This window comes from Procambarus clarkii, chromosome 41, assembly GCF_040958095.1.
Source record: "Procambarus clarkii isolate CNS0578487 chromosome 41, FALCON_Pclarkii_2.0, whole genome shotgun sequence".
In the NCBI taxonomy this organism is placed as follows: Eukaryota; Metazoa; Arthropoda; class Malacostraca; order Decapoda; family Cambaridae; genus Procambarus; species Procambarus clarkii.
This window is the reverse complement of record NC_091190.1, coordinates 15,280,304-15,300,154: the sequence shown is the minus strand read 5'-3', so window position 1 is coordinate 15,300,154 and position 19,851 is coordinate 15,280,304. Positions and strand designations below refer to the sequence as shown.

Below are 19,851 nucleotides of genomic sequence, written 5' to 3'. Positions count from 1 at the left end.
CCTGATGTACCTGTTCACCTAGCTGTAAATAGACACCCGTGAGGAAAGGGTGTAGCGGGAAGAAACGAGTGTTGGTATTGTAAGATTGTTGTTGGAGAGGAAGTTGACTACTGTAGTGATGGGCTGGAAGGGGTGGATTGTGGTTGGCGCCTCCCAGCGCCAACCACAATCCAACCGCCTTTGGAGGCGGCCAACCGCCTTTGGAGGCCAACCGCCTTTGGAGGCCAACCGCCTTTGGAGGCGGCCAACCGCCTTTGGAGCCCAACCGCCTTTGGAGGCGGACTATGGCTCTGGGTGTTACGTGGACTTGTTTGTTTACCAATAGTCGATGGGAGTGTCGTGACATTTTGAGTGTGATGGGAGGTGTGGGCGTTACTGGAGGCAGGGGGCGGCTGTTGCCTTGGAAACCCCTTCCACCCCCACCCCCCCCCTCCAGAGTCCCCCCCCCCCCCCCCGAGACCTCCGTCCCACAGTTAAATGTTAAAACTGGCACCGCCAAAATTAACACTTGGCTTCGTGCAATTAAGACGTGAGATATGATGCAGGGCGAGGCACAGGTGAGGTGGCACCGGTGTTGCCGGGAGGAGGAGGAGACGTGAGGCTGCAGGAACACACCAGAGGAGACGTGAGGCTCCAGGAGCACACCAGAGGAGACGTGAGGCTCCAGGAACACACCAGAGGAGACGTGAGGCTCCAGGAATACACCGGAGGAGACGTGAGGCTGCAGGAACACACCAGAGGAGACGTGAGGCTCCAGGAACACACCGGAGGAGACGTGAGGCTGCAGGAACACACCAGAGGAGACGTGAGGCTCCAGGAACACACCGGAGGAGACGTGAGGCTGCAGGAACACACCAGAGGAGACGTGAGGCTCCAGGAACACACCGGAGGAGACGTGAGGCTCTAGGAACACACCGGAGGAGACGTGAGGCTCCAGGAACACACCGGAGGAGACGTGAGGCTCCAGAAACACACCAGAGGAGACGTGAGGCTCCAGGAACACACCGGAGGAGACGTGAGGCTCCAGGAACACACCGGAGGAGACGTGAGGCTCCAGGAACACACCAGAGGAGACGTGAGGCTCCAGGAACACACTAGAGGAGACGTGAGGCTCCAGGAACACACCAGAGGAGACGTGAGGCTCCAGGAACACACCAGAGGAGACGTGAGGCTCCAGGAACACACCAGAGGAGACGTGAGGCTCCAGGAACACACCAGAGGAGACGTGAGGCTGCAGGAACACACCAGAGGAGGAGACGTGAGGCTCCAGGAACACACCAGAGGAGACGTGAGGCTCCAGGAACACACCGGAGAAGGAGCAGAGGAGGCAGCAGATGTAGGAGTCAGACAAAAAAAATAAATGAGAGAGACGTAGGAGAAAAATTAATTGGAGGGAGAGGAAACTATGAGCATCAGGCCAGGTCCCGCATTGACACAGTAAGATAACAACATACTGGAGTGAACGACTGGCTGCCGGTGCCTCTCCCTCCCTTGAGGTGCCATATAAGCCACGAGGAACCGTAAACCCGGACTGGCAGCCGCCCTCACCTGCCTCCCATATCTCCCAGGCACCACAAGAACCTCCCAGTGTACCTGCCCGACACGCAACTTGCGGCCACACCTCTCACCTTCAAATTAGTCAGGGGCCACAACCCTAAAATAAGAAAACCACCTTTGTGGGGTCCCGCCTTTCCACCCCCTCCCCACCCCCCACCTCATGGGGACCCCACCCTCTCCCCCTGTTGCTAATCTCTATGACTATATTCCCATATTTCGTCCCACTCAGATAATAAGTACGTCATGACCTTGATGTTTTAGTGTTGACATCAGTGCTCTTATCTGTACCATAGTAGTCTACGTCCTCGACTCACAACCGAGGGGTCCGGGGCCCAATTCCAGGCCAGAACAGGAACGGTTGGGCGAGTTTCCTTTCACCTGATGCAGCTGTTCATTCAGCTAGCAGTAAAATAGGTCCCCCCGGAAGATAGGCCACTGTCATGGGTTGCTTCCTGGGCAAGTGGGTAGTGTAGGCTAGGGGGGACCGCGATAACCCCAGGTACACTCTTCATGTCCCTCTGATGGGGGAACTAAATCGTTTGTGCTCACTTGGGAGTTCCCCGTGGGTGGTACTGTAACAAGTCGTTTGTCTTAGATGGTTGGACTGGTCGGTGTTGCAACGCCCTCGCCTCTTTACAGGTCATCGATCGATCCCCGATAACCCAAGTGGTTGGGCATCTGTTCCTCCTATCCCAGCTCCTATCCTGTCCATGTATTCCCTGCTTCATGGTCTGTTCAGGCTCCGCGTTGTCATTTGATAATTCCTCGACCTCCTGTTTCTTCCGTGTGCTATAGGGTCATTGTGGCTTAACCCGACCTTTTTCCCGCGCTTTTGTTGGCTGCCATATGGCCCAGTGATCGCTGCGTGCTGTGTGTAAAGGCACGGGCGAGGGGGGGCGGGGTGTCACTTGTTCGTTTATGCTGTGATGTCTAGCAGATGCTGTGTATTCTGGGTTTTCTTTTTTACGCGGATAACTTTCATCATAAAGCCTGCTGGCAATGATTCACTTGGCGCCTGCGTTACGAAATCTGCCATCACGTCGACATCTTTCTCGGCAGTTGTGGGTGCGATCTCGAAGTCGTCGACGACCTTCATAGGTGTGTGAACGAGTACGAGAAGAGTGCTAGTGTTAATGATCTATGTTAGTGGTGCTGATCTATGTTAGTGCTGCTTATGTGTTGCCACAAAGGAACATTGGTCGTGCTGGGCTGGAATGCTGCGGGCTTGACTTGCAGTAGCGTGCTGAGGACGTCGCGGTAGCGTGCTGAGGACGTCGCAGCAGCGTGCTGAGGACGTCGCAGCAGCGTGCTGAGGACGTGCCGGCAGCGTGTCACACACTTACGTTGTTGAAGGCGTGCCAGGCGACGCCCCGTGATCTTCAGGTGCTTACCTGGGATCTTGGAAGGCCAGTAATTTAAAAAAACTTAACCCCAACTTTATTTGCGGCGTTGATAACGTTCGTACAACGTTATAATTCAAATTCAAATTGATAATAGTGTACAAACGTTGTGGTTACGTTGTGTGTCTGGAATTATCATGCGAACCGCCACCCCCACCTTCCCCCTGCCCCTCCACCCACTCCCCTGTGAGACTTGTAATGTCTGAAGTATTGTGGATGATGTCTGTTTAGTGTGGGACTTGTGGTGTGATCGGACGTGATTATTGTGCGTCATGTGTATGGCCGGATTGATGATTGATGAAGATTAAGCCACCCAAAAGGTGGCACGGGCATGAATAGCCCGTAAGTGGTGGCCCTTTTGAGCCATTACCAGTATCAAGAGCTGATACTGGAGATCTATGGAGGTGCGACTGCACCCTGCGTGACGGGAGATGTCTCCCGTCGTATGGCCGGATATGGTTGGTGTGCTTTATATGGTGCATATCCGGACCTGGCTGCTGTGCGCCTTGTGGTGTGGGCAGCCATGGCCGGTGTGAAGCTTGTGGTACCCGGACCTGGCTGCTGTGCGCCTTGTGGTGGGGGTAGCCATGGCCGGTGTGAAGCTTGTGGTACCCGGACCTGGCTGCTGTGCGCCTTGTGGTGGGGGTAGCCATGGCCGGTGTGAAGCTTGTGGTACCCGGACCTGGCTGCTGTGCGCCTTGTGGTGGGGGTAGCCATGGCCGGTGTGAAGCTTGTGGTACCCGGACATGGTTGCGTTGATATAGTTCCTGTACTTCCAAATTTGCTTCACTCTGGAATCTTGTCTTTTCACGTCCTCCTGGGGCCTCCCAGCCCTTCTGCTTTATATATATATATACATTCTACCAGGGTTATTGCCAAATGTGCAGCTTCCTCCAAAGTGCAGCACCTCCAAAGGATACCTGATCAACCAGGCTGTGACTCATACGTCAGGCTGCGAGCAGCCGCGTCTAACAGCCTGGTTGATCAGTCCAGCAACCAGGAGGCCTGGTCGACGACCGGGCCGCGGGGACACTAAGCCCCGGAAGCACCTCAAGGTAGCCTCAAGGTAGCTTCCCTCCGGAAATGTTGAGTAGGCATGCCAAGTGTGGTGTATCTGGGTATCCCAGAGGGCACCACCATCCCTCTCCATCACCGCCGTAACACCCGCTAGGGCAGCACCCAAGTAGAGAAGAGACAAACGCAGCCTCCGGCCTGGAGTCCTTCACATGTAACGCAACGGAAGGTCGGGTTCACCTCGCCGCGCTCGCGGGCTTCCATGGCTGAACCCCAAGATGGGTTTTGGCATCTCCTCCCACCTCATATTAACCTCTGGCCAGCCAGCCAGTCCCACCTCACAGGTATGTTGCAGCGTGTTCTTGATTTGTTGTTCTCAAGGTTGATCTGAGTCAAACCTTGGTGGATATAAATGCATTATTTTTGTTGGACACGATAGGAACGTTTGTTGCCGCGCCTATCGAGGCGCTACAACACGTTCAGCTCTTCTCTACGTAGAGTAGCTATGTAGCAGCTACTCTACGTTCAGCTCTGCTCTACGTAGAGTAGCCATGTAGCAGCTACTCTACGTTCAGCTCTGCTCTACGTAGAGTAGCTATGTAGCAGCTACTCTACGTTCAGCTCTGCTCTACGTAGAGTAGCTATGTAGCAGCTACTCTACGTTCAGCTCTGCTCTACGTAGAGTAGCTATGTAGCAGCTACTCTACGTTCAGCTCTACTCTACGTTCAGCTATGTGAGTATCCTTTGTCTCTGTGAACATATACACGGGTCTCATTGCTGTCACAGACATAACAGGTCTTTGAGAACCGGTTACCGTCACACAGCGCGAGAACCGTGAACACTGTCTGTCTGCTAGCTGTCATCTTATACCGGATTACTGCAAGCCACTGTTGGGGGGAATAGGGGCTGCGGTAGTCTTCCAGACTTTATGGGAATGCACTAGAAATCCCGTTGTATCACTTTAACAACTTCGGTGGTCTAGTGGTAGAGTATCCGACTGGCGATGCCGGGGTCGCAGGTTCGCGCCCCACCTCATAGCCCTGGTGGATTTTCTCAGTAATGTTATTTATACAAGTGCGCGTATATTTGATACATGGACAGGGGATACATAGATAAGTAGAACGCATAAAGCCACTAATACACAGAGTGCTTTGGGCAGGGGTAGAATAAGAGGACATGATCAGTGGAAGGCAGGGTACAATAAGGGGACATGATCAGTGTAAGACAGGGGAAGAATAAGGGGACATGATCAGTGTAAGACAGGGTACAATAAGGGGACATGATCAGTGTAAGACAGGGTACAATAAGGGGACATGATCAGTGTAAGACAGGGGAAGAATAAGGGGACATGATCAGTGTAAGACAGGGTACAATAAGGGGACATGATCAGTGTAAGACAGGGTACAATAAGGGGACATGATCAGTGTAAGACAGGGGAAGAATAAGGGGACATGATTAGTGTAAGGCAGGGCAGGATAAGGGAACATGGGACATACTTTTCGTTCTTTGTTATAAGACACATTAAGATCATTTTATGATATTTCACTGGTAAGACCATCACGATAAACTTTATATAAAAAAATTAATTATTTAGGTAAAAGTATATACATAGTCTCCTAGAGCCCAGGTGAATGGAATATATATATATATATATATATATATATATATATATATATATATATATATATATATATATATATATATATATATATATATATAATATTCAGTTACAACCAGAATGATGGAACACAGCCGATGCACTGAGCGAAATACACAAGATAATAAGGAGAGGAGACGAGGTGAGGCCACACACACACACACACACACACACACACACACACACACACACACACACACACACACACACACACACACACACACACACACACACACACACACACACACACGCTGAGGTGATCTCGGGGATCGAACTCCCAAATAAGCCAGCCTTGTCCCCGCTGACAGAGCCCAGGGCCACCTGGCTACGTGTGTGCCCACACGAAGGGTGAAATGTTGTTCGCTGCAAGAAGTCAAGGGCGCCATCTGTTGGTATCTGTCAGTCTAGGTGTTTCATGCTATCTCCTCCATTCATCCAAGGCAGCGATATGTTTGCCTGCCAATTATTTCCATTTTAAACTTCTTGTTGCAAATGTTGCAAATACTCTGAAAAGGTGTTAATTGTTGATTGAATTAGTTTCTATCACTGCCGTCCGTCTCCCTCTAACGTTGGTAGCATTCAAGCATCAACACCACAATACACTATGGTCACTGTACTACAGTCGTATCTTAGCCAAAACGGTGTTGTTCTTCCCTCCGCACTGCAGCTCTCGGTCCGAATGCGCCAGGACGCTAAAGAATAAAAGGGGGAGTGGAAAATGTGTCAGCATTGTCAATTTCTTCCTGTGGTGGTGAGGGCGTGAGGCGCCGAACTGAACGAGGCGACGCCATCACTCGAGGCGGGCGTTTTGCCCGCTCGTGCGGTGTCATCCGCCACCGTGAGAGGCTCCGAGCGCTAGTAATGGCCGGTGGTTTAATTGTTTGTTTTAATGTTACCCCCAAAGGCCGAGTTTGTTGGGCAGCTGAACTTTATGGAATAAACCGACCGCTATACCAGCATGTACAACACCCGCTGGGGTGTTCATCTTGCCACTTGTACCCCGCGCGCGGCAGGGACGTACTTGACCGTCTCTAGTGGACAGAGACAAGGAGATTAAAACCTACTTGTCGTCCATAATGATTGAGGTTGCCAGCTGTCACTGTACTCTACCAACTAATAGAGTCGCTGTCTTGTTATTCTAATCCTCTTTCCTCAGTTACCTTGTCACGATGTTGTTGCCTGATGACTTCTTGGATTGGTGCACGTCATAGGATTGATTGATTGATAAAGATTAAGCCACCCAAAAGGTGGCACGGGCATGAATAGCCCGTAAGTGGTGGCCGTTTTGAGCCATTACCAGTATCAATAGATGATACTGGAGATCTGTGGAGGTGCGACTGCACCCTGCGTGACGGGAGATGTCTCCCGGACCAAATGGTGGCCACGTCATAGGGATGAAGTATTGAATATAGTCTCACGCAGGGAGACTGCCTCCTCACCAGCCGACATATATATATATATATCTCCGTTCATTTCCGCAGATGTCAACATGAGAGGGAGAATCCATAAGAACTTGATCAGCCTTACATAATTGCCTCAACTTTACACATTTATTTTAGCTTCAGCGATTGTCCTTCTGTCTTCTTCCTGTTTACACGAAGACTTTAGTAGCGGGATTTTTGATTTGGTGTACATCACTGCTCGCCCTGTCCTCCCTTCACCATATCTCTCTTGTCACAACAATGACAGTGAACTCTGCTAGAGTTGAGAAGGCATGGTTCTCTGTCCGGGGCCTGTCTTCATTTTAATTTTGGAAAAAAAACATTGTTAATTATTGTGTACACTGCGCGCCAGCCTTGGCAAATATTAGGTTAAGACAGAACCATCGGTGTAGATCTAATATTGCTCGTTTTCTGCAGTTTTATTAATTTTTCATAATGTATATGTACCAGTTATATGTATATGTACACACACACACACACACACACACACACACACACACACACACACACACACACACACACACACACACACACACACACACACACACACACACACCTAGGCGTGCAGGTGTGTACATAAGACTGGTGTTGCAGGTGCGGAAGATCGGTGGTGGAGGGTTTGGAGAGATCTACGAGGGCCAGGACCTGGTGACGAGGGAGCAGGTGGCCCTCAAGCTCGAGTCCGCCAAACAGCCCAAGCAGGTCCTCAAGATGGAGGTGGCCGTCCTCAAGAAGCTCCAAGGTCAGTAATCTTTCCAATATTGCTAATTGAATAGTTCGCTAATTACTCAACGTAATGGAAAGACCTAATGAGTGAAGCAGGTGCCCTTGTGGATTTTCTCATTATTATTAGTATTAATTGAGAAAATCACTTGGAGGAATATGCCAGGATTTGAACCATGGACTTTGGTATACCCAGATAAGATAAGATATGTATTATATATAAGATAAGATATATAAGATATGAAGGTGACGAAAAGTCTCAAAAGTAAGTATATTATTAACTCAAATTTCCGGATGAAACATTGTTTTACACCACCATGATAAAGGATGTAAGGTTCTTCCGAAAATTTGGTTGTATAATACTCACAGGTGTATTGGGTCTTCTTGTGTCACCGTCATTGTTATTGTTGCTACTGCTAATTCACCACCTCTGGGTGATGATGTGTTCGTGTTGAGGAGATAGTGAGATGGTGTAGTGGTGAACTGGTGGCGGGAGGCAGTGTCCAGGACCCACACACACACACACACCTGGGGCCAGATTCACGAAGCAATTACGCAAGTACTTACGAACGTGTACATCTTTCCTCGATCTTTGACGGCTTTGGTTACATTTATTAAACAGTTTACAGGCATGAAAACTTGTCAATCAACTGTTGTTATTGTTATAAACAGCCTCCTGGTGCATTGGAGCTCATTAACTGTTTAATAATTGTAAACAAAGCCGCCAAAGACTGAGAAAAGATGTACAGGTTCGTAAGTGCTTGCGTAAGTGCTTCGTGAATCTGGCTCCTGCTCCTTACCCACTACACCCCACCCCCAACATTTACACCAATGGGAAAGCCACTATGGCACTCCGGGGCATGACACTGGCGCCATGACACTCTGGCACCATGATACTCCGACACCATGACACTGGCGCCATGACACTCCACCACTACCTGTGGACAGTTAGAGGGAAAGAGCGTGAACAAGGCCAGGCAGGCCATGTTCATGCCTCAAGTCTGGTGAACTAAGCTTAGTCCCACTACGGAGTTCAACAGCACAGCAGCACGAGTCATGCAGCAGCGGGAACACGGATATGAACACATACACATATTGAACAGCCTACGTCACTGATTCATTTTATTTCCAAAAGATATTTTCCTGTGGAAAGACCAGCTTGAGTTGGCAGGCGGCGCGGCTCGCCTCGACGCCTCCACACACACACAAGGGAACCTTTAAGTTTGCTCTGAGGAAGTTTTCACTTCACTTACACTTACCGGCAGAGTTGTAACTTGGTTTGTGGCCCGGGGCTGTGTCTCACAGCGGCGTGAGGTAATGGTGTTGTTGAGGCTGTTAACTGTCAGGCGATGGACCCAGCTGGGGTGTGGCTACATTGCACCAGCTGGGATGGTCCAGCACCCAGCTGGGATGTGGCTATATAGCACCAGCTGGGATGGTCCAGCACCCAGCTGGGATGTGGCTATATAGCACCAGCTGGGATGGTCCAGCACCCAGCTGGGATGGTCCAGCACCCAGCTGGGATGTGGCTATATAGCACCAACTGGGATGGTCCAGCACCCAGCTGGGATGTGGCTATATAGCACCAGCTGGGATGGTCCAGCACCCAGCTAGGATGATCCAGCACCCAGCTGGGATGATCCAGCACCCAGCTGGGATGGTCCAGCACCCAGCTGGCTATATAACACCAGCTGTGATGGACCATCACCCAGCTGTGATAGCAACAGTTCACTGGCCCACATTCACTAACACAATCATTTGTATTGACATTTGTAGACGATGTTTTCTATGTTTTCATTTCTTGTTTTCATTCTACTCATTATGCTCAATTAGTATAAAGCTTGTCATTTAAGTTTATCATGCCCGAAACGCTTTGCGTAATAGTGGCTTTAGGCATTGTATGTACTAGCTATACCTATAAGTTAAACAATCCTTGTAAATATTTATTGTATGTATGTACCTTACCTAAATAAATAAATTGTTGTTGTATGAAACGTCTGGTGTGAACATTATATATATATTGTGCCCAAGAAATACTATTTGCTTCAGCTCATCCAGATGTATCAAGTGCGTGTATTCACATGGAAATGAATAACCTATCAAGCAGCTGGCGTCGTAATAGGTGTTGCTATACAATCACCGTTGAACAAGTGTTTTGAAAGGTAGGCCTAAAATACCCTGCTGGGCGTATGGGTAGCCTGCCAGACAGGAAGAAGAGGGCGGCTAAATATACACTTACAGCTTGTGGAGTCGTCCTTGTCGCTGGCAAATATGAAGGGGCCTCGATGAGGATTTTTTTGGTTCACCTTCGAGTGTGTTGGTTTCTGATAGACTCGGAGCGTATGTGCCAGCTGCTAGTTTAAGTGTGTTTGGTAGCAAGATCACATGCGGTGTTATGTGTATATTGTTGTATTTTGTGTATAAAGTGTTATGGGTGTAGTGATGTATTATGAAAATAGAAATATATTATGCATATAGAGATGTATTACATGTATAAACAATTTATAAAAATTATATATACATTCCTTCTAAAGATGTATTAATATACGAAAGTACTCAAGGAAATTCCTGCTTCAATTCATCCTCTGTGGTCTGACACTGTCACATTTTTCATCACGAGTTAATGTTCATAATCTACACACAAAAATGTACTATGTGTATAGCTGTGTATAGTCTAGCAATGCAGTACGTGTATATAGCGATGTATTAAAAGTGTCGTGTTGTGTACAGGTCGCGAACACGTGTGCAGGTTCATCGGGTGCGGCCGCAACGAGCGCTTCAACTACGTGGTGATGCAGCTACAGGCCAAGAACCTGGCCGAACTGCGCCGCGCCCAACCCCGGGGAGCCTTCAGCCTCTCCACGGCCCTCCGCCTCGGCCACCAGATCCTCAGAGCCATCGAGTCCATCCACGAGGTCGGCTTCCTCCACAGAGACATCAAGCCGGTGAGTCGCGCGGGAACGAAGCCCCATGACGCCTCATTGTTCAAATTCAAAATTCAAATTCAGATTCAAATGTTTATTTAGGTAAAGTACATACATACAAGGGGTGATACAGATATTGATGAATTTATAGATAGAGCTAGTAACTCTTTACGTTGTATCTCTTTACGTCGTTCAGTGGTTATCTTATCACTTCTACTAGGCCTAAAAGGGGTCGAGGCCAAGCTGGTAGGTGGGTGGGGGGGGGGGGCTAAGTCGTCCACATTCTCTTACTTAATTGGCCTTGGTCTGTCTACATCATTTCCTGAGATGATGTGAATGCCAAAGTATGATGACAAGACCACTCATCGCCTGCATGTGAATGCCAAGCCTATAGTTCACACGCTCCCAAAATAATCCATCTTTACTCTGTCTCTTGATCCTCTTGTCACATCCATTGTTCCGTCCCAGTGCTTGATCATGCTTTCCTCTCTTATTTCCTGTATTGGTCCGATTTGAGAAGGTTTCTACTTTACCTCCGGCTTGGCGCCTTCTTTTGATAATTACTTACCACTTCTACTTTCCCCCACTTCCATACTTACCCTATTTTGGAGTCGTTAATTCAATTTCCATGGCTACCATCCCATTTTCAAACACCAGGGCCTCCATTTCCACGACCGTGATACTGTTTTCTCGCAAAGTGCTCAAGATAATGAACAAATCCCCAAGGGCCGTGACGAGGATTCAAACCTGCGTCCGGGAGCATCCCAGACACTGCCTTAATCGACTGAGCTACGACAGGGTAAAAGGGTTGAAACCGAAGTTCTACTGAACTTACTGGATCCCGTAGCCTCTCCGAGGCACAAACCAGGATTTTACACACACCCCTCCCCTGCACCCGAGCTATGTCAATAGGCCGTTCTCCCTCTTCGCCATCCTTCATTTGATGCATCACGTTAGTGTGATCTCTGTGTGCTCAAGATAATGCACGACATGCAGTTGCGCAGCCCGTTCTCTCGAGTTCTCAACGTAAGAAAAACTCAGTGGATTGGTCTATCTAAAATCGTCAAAACCCAACCTACCGGAGGCGATATAGTCAATAGCCCCTAAAAACGTCAACACTAAGAGGTTTTCCATTTCTCTAAACCACCGCAATTTTCACGCCGGGGTCGATTGCGTCAATGTGCTCCTGATCTCTGGTATGACAGAATATGCTTTTCCATTTGGGAGAGAGCGAAGCAGAATTAGTTTTCATCTTGATTCCGTAAGATGACAACGGGTAACGGTGTGTGTGTTGTGTTGTCTCCTGGTGGAACCCGAGGGAGGGGGAGGAAGCTAGTAATAGTGCGTGTTGCCTCCTGGTGGAACCCGAGGGAGGAGGTGGGGGGGGGGGGGGGGTAGGAAACACGATCCGCATGCCGTTGAGGATGAGATAAATCCTCTCCTCTTCCTCGTGCTGCCAAGTGCTCCGACGGGGCCTTGGCCAGACGAATTGGTGGCCAGGAGCGCTGTTATTATTTTGGCTACTACCAGTGTGTGTGTGTGTGTGTGTGTGTGTGTGTGTGTGTGTGTGTGTGTGTGTGTGTGTGTGTGTGTGTGTGTGTGTGTGTGTGTGTGTGTGTGTGTGTGTGTGAGAGTGTGTGAGCAGAGGGAGGTGACCGGATACCGGCAGCGGTAAACGGAAGTGAGGACTCGCAGGCGTAGTTAAGGGATGTTTTAGATTTAGCTACTCAGAACGAAATGTCCATGTAGCACGGGCTATGGTGAGCCCGTAAATAGGCTCACTAGGCTATGGTGAGCCCGTAAATAGGCTCACTCGTTAAAGTTAAAAAGTGAGGGGAACGGACCGGATTATTTAAAGAAAGGGGGTGTCTAATGGATGAAGTGTGAAGTGCGGACATCTTAATAATAGGTTATGAAGAATAGGTAACCTTTGTATGACATAGAACCTGTCTCCTGAAGCACAAATCATCTGGATATCATCACACGACACTATCTCCTGAAGCACACATCATCCGGGTATCATCACACGACACTATCTCCTGAAGCACACATCATCCGGGTATCATCACACGACACTATCTCCTGAAGCACACATCATCCGGGTATCATCTCACGACACTATCTCCTGAAGCACACATCATCCGGGTATCATCACATAGAGCAGGAAAGCCCTTTGTCTGCTCTTTAAATCACACGAGGACAAGAGATAGTCTGACGTCATAAATGTTGACGAAGGATGTAAACACTGAAAATCAGCTGATGGGGCACAACATGGCCACGTGTCAATGAGTGCGGGGCTGTCTTTCCCCTCCAAGTGTATCGAAAGATATGTAAACTCCCGTTGTCCAGGACAGGACGCCTTTACTTATAGGCTTATCGAGGTCCCTCTAGGTCAACAACTGACCTTTCTCATGCTGCACCCCCCACAACAGTTGTGTAACTCTCCAGTACCTACTTTATTGTTAGGTGATCAGAGACATCAGATGAAGGAAAAGGTGCCCAACCTTTTCTTTCCTGGCGTCAGCGTGTTTGTATTGCTTGGGAGTGTGGGAGGGGGGAGGGGGTGCCAGCCTTCAGCGTGTGGGAGGGGGTGGGTGGGCTGGCTGTCAGCATGTGGGCGTTGCAGAGGCTACACACTGCAGAAGAGCTGCGGACTCTCCTCCGTTATTGATCTTAGCTCTGATTGACAACGCTTCAACAACTGTACAGTAGTACACGATTAGGTCTTCAACAGATGCAATTGGAATGTTAGAAACTATACACGACTCCGGGGCAGGGTGCATGAGCGCCCCCCTCACAAAAGTGCCGGAGCCTAGTAGGTCATATGCAGGTCATGGTCATAGTAACATTGTAGGGGTGACCACTCGGTCAGCCTTGCCCCTATGGCTCTCCAAGGTAAACATAATCTTACTCACATATTTTCACCTTGAAACCAGAGGATAAACAGACGCAAGGAAAGAGTCCATAATAAGAGTGAGTACAAGGCTGGCACACGAAGAGAAACAAGGTGCAAGACTAAAACACCTGAGAAACTTGAGCCGCAAGGTTGCAAAAGTTTTAAGAGTGGGCGCCTCCCCCTCCCCCCCCCCCAACACACACACACGCGTACGTCTAAGGGCCAGACGGCTGAGTGGACACCGTTTGGGACTCGTAATCCTAGGGACCGGGGATCGATCCCCGGCGATGGCGGAAACAAATGGGCAGAGTTTCTTTCACCCTGATGCCTCAGTTCACCTAGCAGTAAATAGGTATCTGGGAGTTAGACAGCTGCTATGGGCTGCCTCCTGGGTGTGTGTGGGAGGAATTAAGGGGGGATCCGTTAATTAATTGACAGTTGAGAGGCGGGCCGAAAGAGCCAGAGCTCAACTCCCGCAAGCACAACTATGTGAGTACTTACTCACTCGTGTGTGTGTGTGTGTGTCTCTCTCTCTCTCTCTCTCTCTCTCTCTCTCTCTCTCTCTCTCTCTCTCTCTCTCTTTCTCTTTCTCTTTCTCTTTCTCTCTCTCTCTCTCTCTCTCTCTCTCTCTCTCTCTCTCTCTCTCTCTCTTTCTCTTTCTCTTTCTCTTTCTCTTTCTCTTTCTCTCTCTCTCTCTCTCTCTCTCTCTCTCTCTCTCTCTCTCTCTCTCTCTCTCTCTCTCTCTCTCTCTCTCTCTCTCTCTCTCTCTCTCTCTCTCTCTCTCTCTCTTTTCCGCTGGCCTCCCTCTGGAGACTAACGTTACTCTCAGATAATTATGGATATAAATATCCATATATATATAGATATAAATATATCTATAACTCTATATTTATGGATATAAATAAACGTTGCCTCGAATGGACTAATAGGCCTTCTGCAGTTTGCTTGATTCATATGTACTTATGTGACCAATCAAGAACGTGGATTGTATATGTTCTCTCAATCATTTTTTCAGTAGATTGGAGGTGGTTTTTGGGTCGCTAATCCTGCTAGAAAGTTTAGTTGAGATCACTTTTGGAGTATGAGGATGGCGGTAGTGGAGGTGGTGGTGGTGGTGGTAGTGGAGGTCGTGGTGGTGGTAGTGCAGAAGACAATCGTGAGAGCTCCACATACCTGGCTTTCTCCTGCCTTTAATAATGACCATGTTGTATCCATATCTATGAGTTAAGGGGGGCCAGCGGTGAACTTAGATCATTATAGAGTGGTGTGGCCTGTGAGGTCTCCTGCCTTGCTTAGCACTCGTCTCCAACGCCCTTCCACGGGAGCCTGTAGTCTCCTTGAGACTGCTAGCAGTCCGTAGGAGCTCCCTCTTCACCCCTCCCACCTCTATCCTTTACTAATATCTTGGAAAATATATATATATAATGATGGGTTCACAGCGTGGGTTTACTACTGGCCGCTCATGTTTAACAGCTTTGTTCTAATTTTGTCATGTGTATTTCAAGCAGTTGAGGGTGGCAAGGACTGCGACACTCTGTCTTGACCTTAACAAAGCCTTTGGTACTGTGTCTCACGAGACACAGTACCAAAGGTAAACGTGGTACAAAGACTTATAATATTTGGCGGTTATCCTAAGTGGAACAAGGACTTATAGTCATTTCGAATAGATCATAGAGTTAGTATAAATAGCGTTCAGTCCGAATGGGAAACCATTGTAAGTGGAATGTCCCATAGTTTTTTTGTCCCAGGGTGGGACAAAAATGGTTGGGCACATTTTTTTAAACCTAATTCATCTGTTCATCTAGCAGTAAGTAGGAACTCAGGAGTTAGTTAGCTTGTTGTGGAGTTGCATCCTAGACAGGGTCAGTAATTTGACTTTTGGGAGGGGGGTTACCTACCTTGAGGTTACCTACCTTGAGGTGCTTCTGAGGCTTAGCGTCCCCGCGGCCCGGTCGTCGACCAGGCCTCCTGGTTTCTGGACTGATCAACCAGGCTGTTGGACGCGGCTGCTTGCAGCCTGACGTATGAATATACTCTGGCTTCTGTATGAATATACTCTGGCTTCCGGTCCCCCGACACAATGAACTATTATTAATTAATTACATGTTAACAATGATGTATTGCTGAGGGGTGTGATTGAGTGGTGTGGTGCTGGAGGATCAAGAGCCAGCTGTGGGGTACACAGAGGCCACATGTGCAGTTAAAGGGACATTCTCTCCTAGCATCTACATATATTAAATATTCATGCGTGCATCTTAGCATGTCGAGGACCTCCTCCCCAAAAACCAGCCGTGATTTCAGGTTGTTTAAGAAGACGGGATTCCCTTAATACCTTTACCAGCTGTCACGGGTCCAGCCCCCATCCTCCAGGCCTCTAGCTTTATAATTAGTCTAACACAGCCTATCTTCTTCACCACGCCCACCTACCTGACCACGCCCACCTACCTGACCACGCTCATCTACCTGACCACGCCCACCTACCTGAACACACTCCACCTACCTGACCACGCCCACCTCCCTGACCACGCCCACCTACCTGACCACGCCCACCTACCTGACCACGCCCACCTACCTGAACACCCTCCACTACCTGACCACGCCCACCTCCCTGACCACGCCCACCTACCTACACCTCCCACCTCATATATTCCTCTTACATACAACACTGTAATAATTCTTACTAATATCCCAGTGGCACATTCTGGTGCTTTGTTTCCATCTGTGCTCCCTTATTTATGTTCCTCTCGTGACAAATAGCTTCTCATAGTCTGCCTTGTTAAATCCCCTGAGTATTTTGTCACGATTATGTCTCTCCTGCTTCTGTTTTACTTCGAGTGATGAGGGTTAGTTCATTTTATCCCTTTGTGATTTTCTTCTCAACTCTAGGAATTTTCTCAACTCGAGGAATTTTCTCAACTGGAGGAATTGTCTGGTTGTATCCCACCAATCATTTTCACGGGACTCCTGGTTCAACCTTGAGGCCGAGCGGATGTCTGGACTCCTCCTCCGCCTGGGAGCCGCCTGATCACGTCTTGTTTTCGCGTTTTGGCTTTGCTACTGCCGTTTGGCATCCCTTTTCTCTTCTCCAATATGCTGATAATACAGTGATTGGTCATTCCCACGGATGTTTCAAAGTTGACTTGAGTTTAACTCTTTCTCGGATTTTATCAGGTCGGTCAAGCTCTGCTGGTTGCCCTGCTCCAAGTTGAAGCATAATCTAATTTAAACTTCATCGTTCACTCCAGGAGGAAGTCTTTATTCATTTCATCATCTTCCCCTTACTCCTCTCTTGTGTTCTAACTTCCAGAAGAGCCTCTGGTGGGCCATCTTATCAAAAGGATTTCTTAAATCTAAATACCAGTAACTGCAATTTAAACATAGTTCTCTCGCCTAGATCATTAGTATGTCTTTATAGTCTCCGTGGTGTAGTGGTAAGACACTCGCCTGGCGTTCTGCGAGCGCTATGTCATGGGTTCGTATCCTGGCCGGGGAGGATTTACTGGGCGCAATTCCTTAACTGTAGCCTCTGTTTAACGCAACAGTAAAATGTGTACTTGGATGAAAAAACGATTCTTCGCGGCAGGGGATCGTATTCCAGGGACCGTAGGATTAAGGACTTGCCCAAAACGCTACGCGTACTAGTGGCTGTACAAGAATGTAACAACTCTTGTATATATCTCGAAAAAAAAAAAAAAAAAAAAATCATCTCTGTGACCCTGCCATAAAAGCTTAGCTTTACGTGATTTCGAACCTCTGGTCCCTTACTGTTTATCTGTAATAATTTTTCATAATGATCCAGGCACTTGACCCAAAATTATGTTTCACTGCAAGCAGATGTGCCTACCATTGTGTTTTCTTATTTGCTGATTACTTAAATAAATTATGATCTTCATAACGCTACTAAGTTTTCTGCCCATTTCAGTCCAATTTCAGCATGGGTCGCCTGCCTCACAACTGTCGCAAGACATACATGCTGGACTTTGGACTTGCTCGACAATACACTAATGCCAACGGTGAAGTGCGGACCCCAAGAGCCGCTGCAGGCTTCAGAGGTGAGTTAGTCATATGTGGCAGCATCTTGCTCAACAATACACATTATCATTTACATGCACAATATTTAGATTCTTGTTTGAGAGATTTTGCCTTTTATATGAGGTATTAATCCTTGGTACTTTTATTTCTCCCTATTGTTGAAGGAGTGATGAAATGCGCCGCATCCTCTCAACTTTAATCATATACATATTGTGATTATACATCTTCCCATTGGGTTGTATATATGTATGTATTTTAAATTGCAAAACCTTCTTTCCTTCAACCTTTTCATTAGTTTAAGGGGCCAGGAGTTAAAAAATATTTAATTTATATGAAAATTACTTGAAAATGTTAAACAAAACTCCAATTATTTGGCATCAGTATTGTGAAAGTTTCAGCTCAATATGTTAAGAAATGGATTTTATATGAATATTTAAAAAAAAAAGCTTTGATTATATGGAGAACAGCCCTATTAAATGGAACAGAGGGATAATACAGCAATAAAGAGATGCAAGCAGCTATGTCCGACGCCCAAAGAAGAAGAATAGTAGTAAGGAAGGTCCTCAAATGGATATGCAGCTGGTGCCTTTCTATCATTGCTGAAACATAAAAGGAATGACAGTGTTAGAGGAAAGTATCAAGCCATTACAACTATATTCTTCATTGCTAAGTATTACATAATAACACAAATAATATGGAGCAAGTATGTTATTATGCTGTATTTTTTTATATATCATATAAATACATTGCCCAATGCCAATATCTGTTACTTCTGTTATATGTTATAAATACAGTTTCTGTTACTTAATTTGAAATTGTGAAATTTGAAATTTGTTATCGATAATTTTTTTTAATTTTTTTTTTCCGGTTTGTGTTATGATATTGAACTGTTAGGGAAAGTTGGAGCATTTACCATAAAGATTATGCAGAAATAATTTGAGTGTGTTTGAGAAAGGTTGATTATTTGAACTCCCAGCTCCTTAAATATTTGACTAGATCAGCTATGCAGTATTGTTTTGAAAGGTTCTTGTTTATGGTATTATAACCACACAATGTGAATTATGTGGGATTGGGAGTTGTTTGGTGAAAATTGTTCCCAGTGTTGGGAGAAGGAAACATGTTATGTTTACCGAGGTCCTCCTTGGCCACCATCTGATCTTTTCGAGGATGCAACCCATAACAGTTGCCAGACTCACAGATACCTATTTACTGCTAGGTGAACAGATGTATCAGGTGTAAGTAAACATGTCCAGACATCTTGTACTGTCTAGGGCTATTCTGTTGAGCCATCCATGGGATATGTTTTATAACCATTTTTTCTAATTTATTTAATAAAATTCAGGCAGTACTGTCTAAGCATGTTATATAGAGGAATGTCACTTAGCTGTGTTGGCGATTGAGTGGCCTTTTATTAATTGCAATACAGCATGACTATGCACTTGGCATGGTATGTCAGCCATCAGCATGAGCTTTATGCATGACTGTGTGCAGTCCAGTGCTAAGTTATTTTTATTTTAATTAGTTTGTAGCTTTTCTACACCTCTTTAATTGTGTCTTAACATTTTTAAAATGATCAGACTGACAGGAATTGAAACATGTAGTAATAGTCAGCAATATATATTCTCAAAATGAGCTACAGGGTGGTAACAAGTAATTCTATATGAATCCGTAGGACACTGCATAGCCTGTGGAGATAAGAGAGCTGGATATTATTTCGTATCAAAATCCAGTTTGTAAAAATTTTCAATAACATTGGGGGGGGGGGACATTTCTTAAGCCACTGGCTTCTGGTTTACAACAAGGCAACTATAGAGAGAGCATGGCCTTCAGGTAAATTCGGGTAAAATGCCTACCTTGTGAGTGATAGCAAAAAAGTTAGTTAAGCAATGGGTTCAGAAACTGGGGTCCACATTCTTTAAAGCTAAGCAATTTACATATACAGTGAACTAGTGATTATTAATTTGCAGCAGATTTGTGACAAATTAAGTTAAAAGGATAGTGATCTGCTAGGCTGTTCTGAACAATTGTACCTATTTATTTGTCATACATTTTATTCTTTATATTATATTGGGAATTATTCTATGGTTAATGACAAGTAAATTCTAAATATTTTCCTTTATTCACTTCTTGGCAATGCATGAACTGTAACTGGCATTATTAGTATTTAGATGCTTTCCTATTATTTAGAGGATATTTTTGTCAACA

The 19,851-nt window shown here is 46.8% G+C and overlaps 1 protein-coding gene across 10 annotated transcripts in view; it reads left to right on the top strand.

Annotated features, from left to right (window-relative positions):
* Positions 1–19,851, top strand: part of Asator (tau-tubulin kinase asator) — a 208,343-nt gene that overhangs the window by 134,339 nt on the left and 54,153 nt on the right. For all 10 annotated transcript variants that reach the window (XM_069339380.1, XM_069339387.1, XM_069339384.1 and 7 more), the window contains exons 3-5: positions 7,666–7,813; positions 10,525–10,739; positions 17,537–17,666. In XM_069339380.1, the coding sequence (XP_069195481.1) occupies positions 7,666–7,813; positions 10,525–10,739; positions 17,537–17,666 (493 nt within the window). The remainder of the gene's footprint in view (positions 1–7,665; positions 7,814–10,524; positions 10,740–17,536; positions 17,667–19,851) is intronic.